At 39.1% G+C, this 16,334-nt stretch overlaps 1 protein-coding gene across 1 annotated transcript; it reads left to right on the top strand.

Annotated features, from left to right (window-relative positions):
- Positions 1-1,003: 1,003 nt before the first annotated feature.
- nans (N-acetylneuraminate synthase) lies at positions 1,004-14,569 on the top strand. The gene is made up of 6 exons (XM_002935872.4): positions 1,004-1,245; positions 7,188-7,403; positions 9,851-9,950; positions 10,834-10,988; positions 11,860-12,126; positions 13,549-14,569. The coding sequence occupies exons 1-6, from the start codon at positions 1,114-1,116 to the stop codon at positions 13,756-13,758; spliced, it is 1,080 nt and encodes a 359-aa protein (XP_002935918.1). The 5' UTR covers positions 1,004-1,113; the 3' UTR covers positions 13,759-14,569.
- Positions 14,570-16,334: the final 1,765 nt, after the last annotated feature.

Raw genomic sequence — 16,334 nt, 5'->3', positions numbered from 1 at the left:
TTGCACAGACACCTGCTGACTTAGTGGCCGAATCTGTGGCTTAAATTTGCCCATGAAAGTCCTCCTTAATGAGTGGCCCCATGTCTAATGCCATGTTGTGTTTGCCAATGTGAACTGTGGGTAAAATTAGCATTTAACAAGGAGCTTTCTATACATGTACATTAGAGGGGATTATAGGCAGATAGGGGATGTTCTTTTTTCCCATAAAAACAATCAGCACACCAGAGGTCACCCCTTTAGATTAGAGGAACGGAGCTTCCATTTGAAGCAGCATAGGTGGTTTTTCACGGTGAGGGCAGTGAGGTTGTGGAATGCCCTTCCTAGTGATGTGGTAATGGCAGATTCTGTTAATGCCTTTAAGAGGGGCCTGGATGAGTTCTTGAACAAGCAGAATATCCAAGGCTATTGTGATACTAATATCTACAGTTAGTATTGATGGTTGTGTGTATATATATATATATAATATAATTAGTTTATGTATGTGAGTGTATAGATAGGTAAGTATAGGTTTGTGTGTGCTGGGTTTACTTGGAAGGGTTGAACTTGATGGACTCTGGTCTTTTTTCAAGCCTATGTAAATATATGTAATCCAAAACTTTTGCTCCGATTATACTCAGCCACCAGTCTAAGCAGAAGCTACTGGGCGCATACCAAGATGATTTTAGCATTTCGTAAAATGCTTTATAAATCTGCTTATCAATCAGTGCCCTACTGGGCCGCTATATATCTCCTGCTCTCACCCCAGCAGCAGGCTCTGCTTCCTCGCTACTTAGCTCTTGACAGTATAGCTTTAAAGAATCTAGCACCGAGCATACGAAATAGCTTATAAAACATATTCCAGAAGAAAGGAAAGACTGGCTGCTCTCTCAGACTGTTGACGTCAGCTCTAGCACTGTTGCACTCACCCTGAGAGCCCGGCCCTTAGCCGGATCTGGTGACAGATTTGCTGTCTGTTTCTCCTTCCCAGTCTTCTCATTGGCCAGTCTCGCTGCTGTAGCGGGGAGGTGGGCGTGGCTTCACTATACCCGGCTGCTGCGGGGAAGGCCGGTGAGTATATAATACCTTGTTCTCAAGTCTGCACTCCCTGACCGATTCTGTCACCCATCCGCCACCATGCCTTTAGAGTTCGAATTATGCCCCGGGCGGAAGATTGGAGGGGAGAATCCATGCTTCGTCATTGCCGAGATCGGGCAGAACCACCAGGGCGACTTGGAAATCGCCAAGAAAATGATCCGCATGGCAAAGGTGACTTGGGCTTTGTGTGCAATATAGATGCGCGTATATTTATATGTGTGTATATGTAGGGAGGCAGGTGGTAAGTATATAAATAAACTGGAGAGCAGAATATTGCTGAGGCTTCCAAACTGAACTGATACAGCCTCAATAGAGCCAGCAAAGCCTGTCTAGGAACTCCCAGGGCAATGCTGTACGGGTTAGCAACACATATACTCTTTATAATAACTGTTATTTCTATATCCACTTCCCTGCTGCTAGCACATACACGCCACCTGTTGCACAGCTGTATACATGCATCATAGAGCACCACTGCAGTGCCTCCTTCCCACACTTATTCATTCATGTCAGGCTTACTGCATGTTAGTATATCATCTATCTATCTATCTATCATCTATCTATCTATCCATATATCTATCTATCTAACCATCTATCTATCTATCTATCTACCATCTTTTTATAGTAGCAGTGGTATATAACATAGACAAGTAATAATGGGGAGTTATTTTCCAGTATAAACTGTGATGCAAAATGGTCAGCCTGATGCCACCTTTCCTAAAGCAAGGATAATTTGACATAGAAAAACCCACACAAGCCTCTCTGTGGGTAAAGCAGTGGGGGGAGCTTCATCACATATCAACTCAGTGTGGGTGTTCAGGGCAGGCAGGCGGTAGTGGGCTTAGATAATATTACTTGAAAATCTCTGCCAGAGTAGAATGAATGGTAATTTTAAAATACAGTCCTTGCACTGACACTTAAAATGGTTAGTTTATTATGTCACTTTTTATTATGACCTAGAGAGCCTTATGCTAACCCAGTTTTGGGCTTAGAATTGCAGCTGTTATCAGTTTGCTAGTTCTTAATTACCCTAGGAACCAGGCGGCAGTTTGAAAGTCAGAATGGAAGATGAAGAGGTAAGTGCCTAAGAAGAAAGAAAAGCAATACAAAAATAAGAACAGTAAAATTAGAGCCTTAAAGAAGAAGGAAAGGCTAAGTCACTTGGGGGTGCCAAAATGTTAGGCACCCCCAAGTGACTTAGATCGCTTACCTTCTACCCCGGGCTGATGCCCCTGTATGGAGAAAACAGCACCAGCCCGGGGTAGAAGCGATCGCTTCCTCCTTCCTCTCTCGCTGCGTGCGCATGCGCAGTAGAGTGAAAAGCCGAACTTTAACAGAGAAGTCGGCTTTTTCACTCTACTGCGCATGCGCCGGACTCGGAGTCTAGGGGAAAGGAAGGCGGAAGGAGGAAGCGAATCGCCCCAGGTGCCCCGGGCTGGTGCGGTTTTCTCCTAACAGGGGTACCAGGTAACATTTTAGCACCCCCAAGTGACTTAGCCTTTCCTTCCCCTTTAAGGTGCCCATACACGGTAAGATCCACTCACTTGACAAGGTTGCCAAGTAAGCGGATCTTTTCCCGATATCCTCACCTACGGGTGGGCAATATCGGCTAATCGGCTAATAATGCTGTCCCCGATCTGACTGATTTTTAAACCTATAATGCAAAAAGAAAAAATCGCTTGTGCTATCCAAAATAGAGTCTATAATAAAGTTAACTTGGAGTGCGTATTCCTAAAAGCCGTGGCTCCCGGCTATAAACATATTAAGTGCAAAATACAAAAAAGGAAGTCACTCACGATCCAGTAGGTGCAAAAAAACTGCCTCCATGCAGGTTTATTGGAGCAATCAGTGAGAAGTATACAGACGTTTCGGGAACCTCTCTTTCCCTTTTTCAATGTAGCATTCCCTTGCTAACATTGAAAAAGGGAACGAGAGGTTCCCGAAACGTCTGTTTCCTTCTCACTGATTGCTCCAATATACCTGCATGGAGGCAGTTTTTTTGCACCTACTGAATCGTGAGTGACTTCCTTTTTTGTTTTTTGCACATGATTTTTAAACATGCCTGATTTCAGGCCAGATGTTGGTCGGTTAGGCCTGTCTTTAGTGCCCATACACCGGCTGATAAGCTGGCGAATCGGTCTGAGGAACCGGTATCGGCAGCTAGAATCGGCCCCTGTATGGCAGCCTTTAGATCCGCTCGCTTGGTGAGGTCGCCAAGCGAGCAGATCTTCTCCCTATATCCCCACCTATGGGTGGGCAATATCGGGCTAATTCGGTCTTTTGCCTGGGGGCCAAAGGTTCAAATTAGAGCGACGGGTATAGGTGTTGGGTTCGGGGACCGCATCAACAAGCCGATCCAACTGCTTTTTAGTGCCTGTCTTTACGGCCCATACAGGGGCCGTTAATCTGCCGAATCGGTCTAAGGGGCCGATATCAGCAGCTAGAATCGGCCCATTTATGGCAGCCTTAGATTTTTTTTTGGCTGTTGTGGGTCAGTGAACAGAGCATTTTCAACTGCTGGAATGATGTGGAAAGTCATTCAGACATTCCAAAAAGCCATGTGTATTAAATAAAGGCTTTTTTAATGGAGACAAGAAGGTGCTGTTTGCTATTTTTCTACGTAGAAAGTTATGTAGCCAGATCTAAAATTCCACCTTTTAAAGCAGCGGTCGATTTTAAAGGGTCAGAAATAAGAAAATAAGAAGAAAAGAAAAACTGCACCGTAGCATTTTCAGCTGCAGGGTGGAAATAATCACTGCGGCTGCTGTTTACACAGTTTTTTACCCCTTCTCATAGTTTAATTTCCTGCTACCTAAATTCTTATTATTAACTTTAGTGGGGTATGCCATTGCTGAGGTGCTATAAGTCCAGTAATTTAAGGACCATTCTCCAGATTTTGTCATTTATGCCAGTGTTATAGGTGCAGTTTTTGATTGTGCATACCAGGAAGTTGCTAGATACTAAAGAGACCCAGGGCTCAGACATTTAAGCATATACAGAACAAAATATATGAAAATTAATACGCATTCTTTTCCCACTCACCAACAGTTCTTTGGTCTTTAATATGGTTCTTCTGTCCTATAATTTCTGTACTGTTTCCCCATGAGCTTCTGCTTTCCTCCACTCTTGTCGCTTGTTCCCTTTTTTTCATTCCATATGTTGTACTTTCTCAGTTCTGTGCTTACTCTGCTTACATTCCTTTAATTTCTGCATATTCCTTTACTTCATGATGGTGCATTTTCTTTATTCTTCTTCTCTTATACTCTTCTCTCCCTTCACATACCTGGTCTCCTGTTTTCCCCCTTTCCGATTTTTTGTCCTGTTCTTTTAATTTCTTTCTTTTATGTGTTACCCATCTATAAACCACAGCCTCTTTACCTACCCCATTCTAGTTTATTATCTGCTTCTCTCCTCCTCTTTTTCCCCTTTGCCCTTCTAATTTATCTTCAGTCCTTCCCATCTCTACCTCCTTTCTTTTTTCACTCCGCCTTTCTCCACTCTACAGTTTCTCTTCCTACTTCTACCTGTACTACTGGTCTCATATTTTCCACCTCCAAAATAGGTTTGACAGCCAATGTAAGGGTGACAGTCTGTGCTCCTACATGGTCCTACCACTCAATTACCCCCTGTCAGACTAGCTGACAAAGGAATGGTGAGATGAAATAAGGAGTTGGTCTAATGAGGAGCGTCTCAGATGTGCGAGACACTCTGTATACTGCAGTAAACATATTTGCTAGAATTGCACTGCAACCCCAATTTCTCCAATATAGTTGCACCCTAGGCAGGTGCTACTGCTGTCTACTCCTAGTTCCAGACCTGTTTCCTTCAGTTGCCACAAGTCTCTACCATGTTTAAAGTGCTTTAGCATATGTTAGTTACATTATGTGATTTGCCCTTTAATCTGTGGTAAGATTTCCTTTCTGGCAAGCATGACTTAGCAGTAAATTTAGGAGGCACTGGGTGTGATATTCAATATATTGTCAATATAATGCTAAGTGTTGTAGCATTATTTAGTACATTTCTGGTTGGTCTCTCCCCTATGCCAGTGTTTTGATTGTGTTTAAGGCCATTTAACTAAGTCTTCCCAATATTAAGCCCACTTTTTTCAAGTTGCTTTCTATTGTTTACCTTTAATTGTAAAATAAAAGAAAATGTTAAAAAAAAGTTTAGCTTTTTTTTATAAGATATAAATAAATAAAAATCATTTAAAAGAAATCCTTATAAATGGCTCTAAGTGATGTTATACAGAAAGCTCTGAATTACGGGAAGGCCTTCTACCATAGACTCCCAAGGTGAGATGTCCTTATCACTGTAATTCACAAACTGCTCTTTCCTTTTATTAGAATATAATGTGTGGTATATGTCATTTAAAAAGCTGGTCACACAGGGGCTGATATTGGACAAGTTAAGGCAGAGTTTCTGCACTACTGCACAGTTAGGTGTAGGGTGTTTGTAGTACAGGTATGGGATCCCTTATCCGGAAACCCGTTATCCAGAAAGTTCCAAATTACGGAAAGGCCATCTCCCATAGACTCCATTATAAGCAAATAATTCTATTTTTTTTCAATGATTTCCTTATTCTCTGTAATAATAAAACAGTACTTTGTACTTGATCCTAACTAAGATATAATCAATCCTTGTTGAAGGCAAAACAAGCCTATTGGGTTTATTCAATATATAAATGATTTTTACCAGACTTAAGTTATGGAGATCCAAATTACGGAAATATCCCTTATTCGGGAAAACCCCAGGTCCCAAGCATTCTGGATAACAAGTCCCATACCTGTACAGAGAAAAAAGGGAACTTGAAACTACTAGCCACTACTATTATCCCACTTTATTATTTCACTTTAAAAATTGGCTTTAGTTGTACATTGCAATATATTTTACCCATAGTCCCACATTGTAATTGCACCCACCAAATGTTTGCACTCAGATCTAGCTCTTGATTTAGGTAGGTAATACATCATACTCACCTTCATTAGACAGTTTAAAACATGGCACAGCTCTGTAATCTCAGTTTTTTTATATGTTGTGAGCATGGCCTTCACTCACGCTAACTTCAAGAGGACTATGCCATATTTCAAGCTTCTTTGCATTCTTGTGGTTTATAACATCTCTCGTAATCGCCTTTTAGTCCAGTAATATATTTATTATTATTATATTTTATTTTCTGTATGACATGCTTGACTAAAAGCCCAGCCATACATGGGCTTTCATAACACTTCTTAGCTGCACTTTAGAGGTTATATATTATTCTGTGAGCTGCAGTTACAGGAAGGATGTATGTTATACAGGTATAGGATCTATTATCCAGAATGCCTGGGGCCTAAGCTTTATAGAATGATATTTAATCAGGCCCCTTTTCATTGATATTGTGCTTGGACACATTAATAACGTGTTTCCTTTCTGGTTTTATCTTGCCTTGCAACTCTGCAGAATAAAGGAGCCCTGCAGTGCTAGAAAACCATCTGCAATTCATTTGCTGCAGACTGCTCATATGTCCTACTCATATGAGTGGGAGTAGCTTAGTCAGTATGTAAATGTTTAAAGCACTGGGATTAGAACAGAATTCTGCAGCTAAGAAAGCCCCTTTGCTGTGCATTGGTCAGTATATTTATGTTTTGTTTTTTTTTTTTGCTTGATGTAAAACCTTCAATTGAACAGTGCTACTAAATATATTTCTGCTGTATAAAAATACATAACTGCCTACTGTGCTAAGATATTCCTGTGGTAAGCAACACAGCAATCCTGTGCTCTAATATTTTACCCTGAGCTACAGTTACCCTTTAAATGAATGCTCCTGGAGCTTTGTGTTAATTTACACTACTTAGTTGCATAAATAAAATGAGACCTTGTATTTAATTTGTTTATTTACATTAAAATATTTTAGAATGTAAGCTTTTTTGGAAAGGGCCCTCTTTACCTTGTCATTTATTAATTTTTTTTTGTGTGTGTGTAATATGTATGTTCAGTCTATACAACCACTTACTGAACAGAACTGCAAAATATGTAATAATAATTAAAATAGAAATAATAATTAACAAATATAATAAAAATAAAATAAAAGTAACACTATATAAAATAAAAATATTTTTGTTGTGAATGTCTGTCAGGACAGCGGTGCGGATTGTGCAAAGTTTCAGAAGAGTGCGCTGGAGTACAAGTTCAATAAAAAAGCGCTGGAGAGGCCATATAACTCTCCACACTCTTGGGGGAAAACATATGGAGATCACAAGCGCCACCTGGAGTTCAGCCATGATCAGTTCCGGGAGCTACAGAAGTATGCAAAAGAAATTGGGATTTATTTTACAGCATCTGGTATGGATGAGGTGAGTCCTGTTTGTAGGTGTTTGCCAGTTGGTGGCTTGATTTCAGTTTACTCTTTCATAAACTCTTCTCACAGATTTAGCTGAAGGAATAGTTAAACTTAAAGAAAACATGCACTCAAAATTGGTTCCATAACTTGTGTAAAAAAAAGGTATGGGCCTTCTTCCTGCTTTATTTTATAGGGGAACTGCATGAGCTGTAACTATATCATGTATGGGATCTCTTATCCGGAAACCCATTATCCAGAAAACTCTGAATTATTGGAAGGCCTTCTCCCATAGACTTTATTTTAATCAAATAATTACATTTTTTTAAAATGATTTCCTTTTTCTCTGTAATAATAAAACAGTACCTTCTACTTGATCCTACCTAAGATATAATTAATCCTTATTTATGGCAAAATATTTATAATAATATATATAATTTCATGTTTAGATTATATTTTAATAGACATAAGGTATGGAGATCCAAATTACAGAAAGACCCCTGTACCAAAACTAGTGAATGTCACTTAGTTTTGTATTTTTTTTATTTGTATAATACTAACACATTTACACAGGGCTTTGTAAAAGTTTTTTTATGATTAATATAAGTCTAACTTCCCTATCCCATTCATACATACTTAACGTGACAATTTCGAGAAAGAAAGGGGTCAGAGCATGACCACCCTGCTTTTAATATGTCTCTAATGAAGCAATGATGGTTCTTGCTCCACTCCCCTATGACATTGTCAGGAACTTTTAAGAATGCACAGAATCCAGGACTCCGTTTAGGAATATTTGCAAAGACAATCCATACCCTTGTATGTAATAAAAGGCCATAGCAACCAATAAGATGTTGCTTATAAACAGGTGACCAGTAAATTCTACCTGCTGATTGGTTTCTATAGGTAACTGCACCTAGGCAAACTTAGTGCCTTTTAGTACATCACCCCCTTAATCAGTCAAACCAATTCTAAACTCTTGGGGGGCTGATTTCTGAAAGATCAAATTTCCAGTAGGATTGTCAGGATTTTGATTTGGTTTGAATTTATCAAAACCTCTCCTGACCTGTCAGGAAAGTTTTAATGAATCTGCATATTTTTTAAAGCTGATAATGGTGTCCATTTGTCAGAATTAGTTTCCAGTGGGGTATTAGTGCACGGTGGTGTCGTTAAAATGCACTGTTAACCAACACCAATTTGAATTCTTTAGGCTAATGCCACAGGTAGCGTATTTTCCGCAAGCCGAGAATACGCCCCTAAGCTTAAAAATCCTCTCCCATATGCCTGCACCCAAAAGCATTGAATACGCTCTGGTGCAGGCACATGTAGCCGATATCTGCTTTAAAATTCAAAGTCTTGTGTTTTTTGGTGGATATCGGCTACATGTGCCTGCACCCGAGCGTATTCAATGCTTTTCGGTGCAGGCATATGTAAGCCCCCTTTTTATTTATTTTTTTTAAATTTGTATGAAAGAAGTAGTCAGTCCTAAAACCTGGGTACCCTTGGGCTCAGATAAAAAAAAGCAGCTTCCTGTGCTGCTACTGGCAAGTTGCTGAACCTGTTCTCTTTTGAGCCACTGTATCTGCTTTGGTTTTAATTGGTATTAAAGTCATTAAATGGCTGTTATTTTCATCCATGGCAGTATTTACTTGGTTTCAGGTTACTTACCGGTTTAGCCCAGCTGGAAAAATTACTTGATGAGTATCTTAGGAAAGAAAGACAAGATATTTAGAAAGGCTAGTATTCTGGCTGACATGTTCCCTTAAAGAATCTCCAGAGACATGTAATGTAGCAGGAGAATATGGGTGCATATATGTATCATTAGTGATGATTACTACAACTTTGATACTGTGTGATATTTGCCTTTGTGTAATAAGGTTAATTACTGTAATGCCTATATAGTGGCTGTTCAAAAAATAAAAAAAGAGGCAATGCATTAGACTTCGACATATTATGTGTAAATTGTTTAAGGTTTCCACTGTTATTAGGAGGCTGACGAAGCCTGAACGAAGCATGAGCCATTCTGTCACCATGGCAACAGCACACTGCATTAGTCAGTCTGAAATCCATCCTGCTGTATAAATTTCTCCACTCAGTTTGATAATTCATAAAAACCAACCCTAGGCCGTCCTATAGAAATTATCTATCAAGTTCTGGTAAGTAGGTTAGGGCCCTTTTCCTGTTTTGTGTCTCTTTTTCCCTATCAAGAGGCTGTATTGTAAAACTACGCTTTGGCAGAGCAAGAAGTCTTATGAATTTAGTGTCCAATTGCAAGACAAATCAAGCCATGCTCTGAACTGGCTACACTGGCATGCCTTCAATCTGCCCATAGGACAAAGTGTATTGTGAAAGCTTTGTCAACTTTGCCTCAGTTCAGTGGTTTGCCCTCAAGTAGTTTTGTAAATAAACATTTTATAGCACAGGGTTAATGTTTTAACTAACTATATGTATTTTTTTTTCTTTCAGATGGCAGTGGAATTCCTTCATGAGCTGGAAGTACCTTTTTTCAAAGTGGGTTCAGGGGACACCAATAATTTTCCGTATTTAAAAAAGATGGCGCAGAAAGGTAGCTTTGTGTTTTTATAAGAGCTTTAAAAGTGTGTATTGTTTTGGAGAGCATATTCTCAGAGCTTCAAATCTATGCACATAGTATACATGAACCAAATACAGGTACAAATATATCTCTAGATTTTGCCCTAAATAGCTACTTCCCCACCCTCTGGAAACGGTGGAGTTAGTTTCTAGAAACGTAATACAGTATGCAATCTGTTATCTGGCAATCTGTTATCTGGAAACCTGTTATCAAGAAAGTTCCAAATTACATAAAAGTGATTTCCCATTTTTATCAAATAATTCAAATGTTTAAAGCAAATTTTCTTGTACCTGAACCCAACTATGATATAATTAATCCTTATTAAAGACTAAACAATACTACTGAATTTATTTAATGTTAAGAGATTTTTTTGTAGACATAAAGTATGAGGAGCCAAATTACAGAATGACCAACCATATCCAGAGCATCCTGGACAATAGGCCCCCTACCTGTACTATTAAGTTGTGCATAAACTAATACCTCATTTCCCTATTTGTTTGCCTGGGGCCTTCATTATACAGAGGAGAGTAATTGGATTAATTCATTTCTGCTTTCCCAGCAATTAGTGGGAAAACCAACAAGGTGGGATTAAGTGTAAACTAAAAGTGCTTTAAATTTCACTGTTCTCATGATTTGCTGTAAGAAATAGCAAAGACAATTGTAATTTTAGATAAAACAATAGGCATAATGTGTTTCCAAAATATAATTGTAATTTTAATATATAGAATAATCATGCTTGATGCATCACAAAGCAAAAGATCTAGCATCAATTTTATTGATCTGGTTTTCAACCTTGAAGCTTAAAATAAAAATATGAGTTAAATAAATAAATGTTATTGGCCCCTTCTTGTTGCAGGTCGTCCCATGGTAATATCAAGTGGAATGCAGTCCCTGGACACTATGCGTCGTGTTTATGAAATGGTGAAACCATTGAATCCAAACTTCTGCTTTCTGCAGTGCACCAGCACGTACCCACTCCTGCCAGAGGATGTCAACCTCCGTGTCATAAAGGTTCGATGGTTTTGCATTTGTAAACTGCTTCTGCACCATCCTCCTGAATTCTGTGTAAATCCAAGAAATTAGGTTTGGTGAGCTGTACAGTCAAGTTAGGAAAAATGTCAGTGCTTTGTGCTGCACCCAAGCTGATCATCAAAATCCAACAAGCAAGAAGAAGACCACCAGCAGTATAACTACAATGAAGTTAAAAAGAAGGACATTGACCCGAAACATGCTGTATAACCATTACCCTGATTAACTTCATTGTAGTTATATGAAGCATTCATATAATCTAATGATCACCTCAGATAAGATTCCAAAAACATATGACAATAAAAAGATGATAAATAATGACCTGTATTGTGCAATAATATGTATGGAGAATGAATGGAGCTATACGTTGCTCCTCAGTAATTTAGTTTGTTAACTAGTGGACTTTTTCAATGCCCTATTTGGGGTTAGAATTTAGCCAGAGCCCCTCATGGCCCATAAAAATGTGATGTAAGTAGAAAAACAAATGGGCATTCTCATGTGGATTCCAGTCCTATAATTTTGCATAGATACTAAGCTGAGGGGTCTTAAATGGCTTTCAGTTTTGAGCCCTTCTAGGAAGACCTGTCCTACAGATTGGGAACCACTTTTTTCCCTTTTGTTAGTAAGTTTGGGCCACCTACTTTGGTAAGCAAGGTTTTGCAGTAGAAAAGGGAAAATATGGTTTACCCTTGCCTTTTTACTTGCCTTAGCACTGGTTTAGATAAATTAGACATTGCATCCCCTATAAAGGATAAACATTGATTGCACTCCTTCCTAAATTGATCTTTTGGGGTTGGGGTGGGTCTACTATAAAGACTGGACATGTCTCACATTTATTTTGTTTTCCTTAAAGGAGTTTCAGTCTACTTTTCCAGATATCCCAATTGGGTACTCTGGTCATGAAACTGGCATTGCTATCACACTGGCTGCTGTTGCCATGGGAGCCAAAGTGGTGGAGCGCCATGTAACACTGGACAAAACTTGGAAAGGCAATGATCACCAAGCATCACTGGAGCCAAACGAACTGGCTGAATTGGTCAGCTCCATCCGGCTTATAGAGAAAGCGATGGGCTCCTCTGTCAAACGCCTGTTGCCCTGTGAATTGGATTGTCACAAAAAGGTAAATCTTGTCAAACATAGCTCCTTAAAGTGATACATTAAAAAACTACCCTTCAAAATACTAATGTACAGGTATTGAATTGGTTATCTAGAAAGCTCCGAATTATGGGAAAGTCACCCCCCCATAGACTCCATTAAATTAAATAATTTTAGATTTCCTTTTTTTTTTTTTTTTTTTTTTGTAATAATAAAACAGTACCTTGTACTGATCCCAACTAAGATATAATTAATCCTTATTGTAGGAAAAACAAACCTATTGGGTTTATTTCATGTTTAAATGATTTTGTAGTAGACTGGTATGGAGATCCAAATTGTGGATTCCTTATCCAGAATGCTCGGGACCTGGGGTTTTCTGGATAACAGGTCCCATACCTGTACATTAAAAGTTACTTATAGATCAATTTGATCGTTTTTCACTGATAGGGCTGCTAAGTAATTGTTAATTGAAATTCCTAAACCTGTTTTGCCAACCTGTCCCATCTCAGCCTGTCAGTTATAGCTTCTGATGCTAACAGCCTCCTGCTGCACAAATATGGCCGCCCCCTCATAGAGGAACATGGGGGATCAGAAAGGTCATGTAAAAGCATCAGGCAAATACTTTTATTTAAATTATAAATAACTGGTATCTGTATCTTATTGGTGTTTGCTTAAATTAAAGCTAGAAGGTGGGCATAGAAAGTACTGTTTCTATTTTTGCTGACAATACTGAATTGTGCAAAACTATTAGTTCGATGCAGGATGCTGCCATTTTGCAGAGCAATTTAAACTGAGGTTAAACTGTCACAGTTGGGGTTGTTTTCTCTGGGAAAAAATGCACTTGCAAAGGGACATGATTACGATTTTTCACGATGAGGGCAGTAAGGTTGGGGAATGCCCTTCCTAGTGATGTTGTAATGGCAGATTCTGTTAATGCCTTTAAGAGGGCTTGGATGAGTTGTTGAACAAGCATAGTATCCAAGGCTATGATACTAAAATCTACAATTACTATTGATGTTGGTATATGTAGTTTGTGTACTGTATGCGAGTATAAGCTGGGTTCACTTGGAAGGGTTGAACTTGATCGGTCTTCATTCAACCCAACTTAACTATGTAATTATAAAGTTTCCTCCTGCAGTCAACTTCGGAAAACCAAATTGGCCTTTCCACCGGTGATTCCTTTTGTTTCCGGTGGAAAGGCATTTAGGAGAGATTAGTCTTTGCAGTAGCAGAGGTCTATTGTGAGCAACTATTCTCTGCATGGGACATTAGCCTTATTGATTTTAATGCCTGTGCACCAGCAGGGTCCAAGTGATTTCTATTTAACTCCCCTGCGCACCAAGCTGGAAATGTGCCATGTTTAGCAGTATTTTGTACTGTTCATTACAGCTGAGAAATGACAGTTAAATAACTTATTTCTACATGTAACATATTTTCTCTTTTGCAGCTTGGGAAATCCGTGGTGGCCAACGTTAAGATTCCAGCTGGCACAGTGCTCACGCTCAGCATGCTCACAGTGAAAGTGGCTGAGCCCCGTGGCTTCCCCCCGGAAGAAATCTATGACCTGGAAGGCAAGACAGTTAAGCGAGAGATAGAGGAAGACGAGTCTGTTACAGAAGAAGCGATTGAGAATTACAACACTAGAACGAAATGTTAGATCCATAGCATGGCTGCTGCTGCTCAAGGCTCTTTCCTGCAGTCACCCTTTACCTTACCAATACATGTTCTCTGTAGACGTACAATTGCACCGGCTTGGGGATCCTTTTGTATTGAACACCAGTGGCATGCCAGATTGTGTTTCTGTTCTAGAACTGTCAGTGAGAGAAACTGCTGTTCTTGTAAGGCTTTCAATTATTGCATGGCAACCAGTCTCTAATTTAGCAGGCTATCTGTATTGCTATTCTAGAACCAATCTTGCCATTGTGGATGAATCCCACACTAGTACTGTGACATACACATGTGTGCTGGCTAAACATTTACAGATTTGTGCTTCCTTTCTCTAACCTCAGCATCATGTGATTTCTTTTTTGTGTCTAGGCGCCTTAGGCCTGCAAGTATAGCTTTCTTCTTTCATTTCAGAATTAATATTTGGCCAACCCCTCCCCATCTCCCCATTCTTTTCCTGTATCAGACTGGCAAAAAAAAACCCTGTGTGTTTGCACTTGATTCATTTTGCATGAACATTGCCATCTTGAACAAGGATGGTAATCTGTCTCTGCATCCAGGGCTCAAATCTGTTTCTTTAACACACGCTATTCCAGCCAAGGAAATCCAGCTTTAGTGATAGAGAAACAAAATCATGAATGCTATGTAAAATCTTTTTATGATCTTTTTGGGACAGATTCTTATACAAATGAAGTTTTATGAAATTTGCCTTGTTTCGGCACAGCGACTTTTGCACCAAAAAAAAAGTGTTGCATACAAAGATTGTTCTTTTGTAATACAACATTAAAAATTGATACATTTGATTTGCTTACTTTTTCTTTATATGTTTTGTGCTCATATTTGTTGCATGTTTTAATGTTCTCTAGAACTATAATGCCAGGAAAATACACATTGTTTAGGGAGTAGAACAGCTTCTTCTGCTTGTATATTTCATGGGACTAGTCTTCATTTTTTCTGTTTTTGTTCAGCAACTATCCAGTTTGGAATTTCACCAACTATCTGGTTGCTAGGGTTCAAATTACCTTAGTAAACAGGGAGTGGTGTGAATGAGAGACAAGAATATGAATAGAGGAAGGCCAGACTAGAAAGATAAGTAATAATAAAAAGTTCCAAAATTGTAGCCTCACAGAGCAATAGTATTTTGGCTGCTAGGGTCAGTGACCCCCATTTGGAAGTTGGAAAAAGTCAGAACAGAAAGGCAAATAATTCAAAAACTATTGAAAAAAAAAAATGAAGACCAATCAATTCTGTAACATTAAAATTAATTTAAAGGTAAACCACCCCTTTAAATCTTACGCCAGTGTTGCTCTGCTTAGGGACAGTTCCTGAGTTGACTTTTTTTTTTTTGAGGTATGGCAGTGCCATCTTGCCTCCTCTTTTACATTTAACAGAATGCCCTCAGCAAAGTGCTACAAGCTTTGCTCAGTGCAATGGTGTTGTGCTGGATGTAGGGAGAGGAGGTAAAATGGTGCTGCCACATCTCTAAATTTCACTACACAGGCTGCCATGGTTTTTCATGGGAGGAGAATCCCAGAATTATGCAGGTATTATGGGAAAACAGAAAATCCTATCATACTTCCCATGATTTTTGTTTCCTGGACTGGAACATGGCAGTGGACACAAAAGGTGCATTTAGGGCGAAGACAGACAGGGTAATTAGTCCCAGTTGCCATGACTGAAAAGATAGCAACCTCAGTGTAACAAATAAAAATCACCGTGACCATGCTTCAAGCTTCATCCCCATCATCTTTCCTCTTGTCCCAGAGCGCCCATCTCAACTCACTGGAAAGGATAGGGTAGGGAAACAATTGCCTACTGGCCATGTTCCAGTTGAAACAAAAAGCATGGTAAATATGATAGGATTTTCTGGTTTTCTGTTCCTTCTACGTGGCAGTAGGCACAAAAGCATTTAGCTAAACAATTAGGAAGGGTGTTGTATGCAAGATCTTTTATTTAACACTTCAAAAGAAAGAACATAATGGCCAAAACCAGCCAAACCACTGAAAAGTATCAAACAGGTTTTTAAACTGTTTTGTAAGCCTTCTTGCCCAATTTAGGGTCTGAAAAGAATACCGGGAGGCTTTAAGTATTTCTAAAACTTGCCAAATAAATTTTGCAAATTTGTGCAAAAGTTTTTCGTCTTGATGATTTTGCACATTGTCAAAAAGGTAGGCATTGAGGAAATTTGCTCACTACTTAAGGAAGAAACAAGTTCTAGGAATCACCTTTTGGAGGAAACTGATTTTAGAGCTGTTTGCAAGTAGAAACCTAGTTTTCAAGGTGAGAATTCTAAGCAGTGTTTCCTCTTCCATCAAGGCATTTAACACGAAAGAAAGATCGTAGAAGGAACCACAGTCTGAGAGCCTTAAAAAAAAAGTTTTAAAAAAAGCCCATTGTTCATCTGTATAGGTGGAAATTGCTGATACATGTCCCTGGAGTGTAGAATCGCTCAAGTTCACATCCAGACCTGACCATGACACCTTCTGAGATGTAGTTGTCCCTATATATCTTCTTGCACCACTCAGAAAAATTTTTGCCGAATTTTAGTATATTTCACAGAAGTAGACA

The sequence above is a fragment of the Xenopus tropicalis genome, chromosome 1 (assembly GCF_000004195.4).
Source record: "Xenopus tropicalis strain Nigerian chromosome 1, UCB_Xtro_10.0, whole genome shotgun sequence".
Classification (NCBI taxonomy): Eukaryota; Metazoa; Chordata; class Amphibia; order Anura; family Pipidae; genus Xenopus; species Xenopus tropicalis.
This window is presented reverse-complemented; position numbering and strand designations above follow the sequence as displayed.

Bases quoted from the DNA above. Each gene is read 5' to 3' on its own strand.
- nans (XM_002935872.4), top strand. From the start codon at position 1,114: ATGCCTTTAGAGTTCGAATTATGCCCCGGGCGGAAGATTGGAGGGGAG. The intron at 7,404-9,850 runs GTGAGTCCTGTT...TTTTTCTTTCAG, and splicing joins CAGCATCTGGTATGGATGAG to ATGGCAGTGGAATTCCTTCA. The intron at 12,127-13,548 runs GTAAATCTTGTC...TCTCTTTTGCAG, and splicing joins AATTGGATTGTCACAAAAAG to CTTGGGAAATCCGTGGTGGC.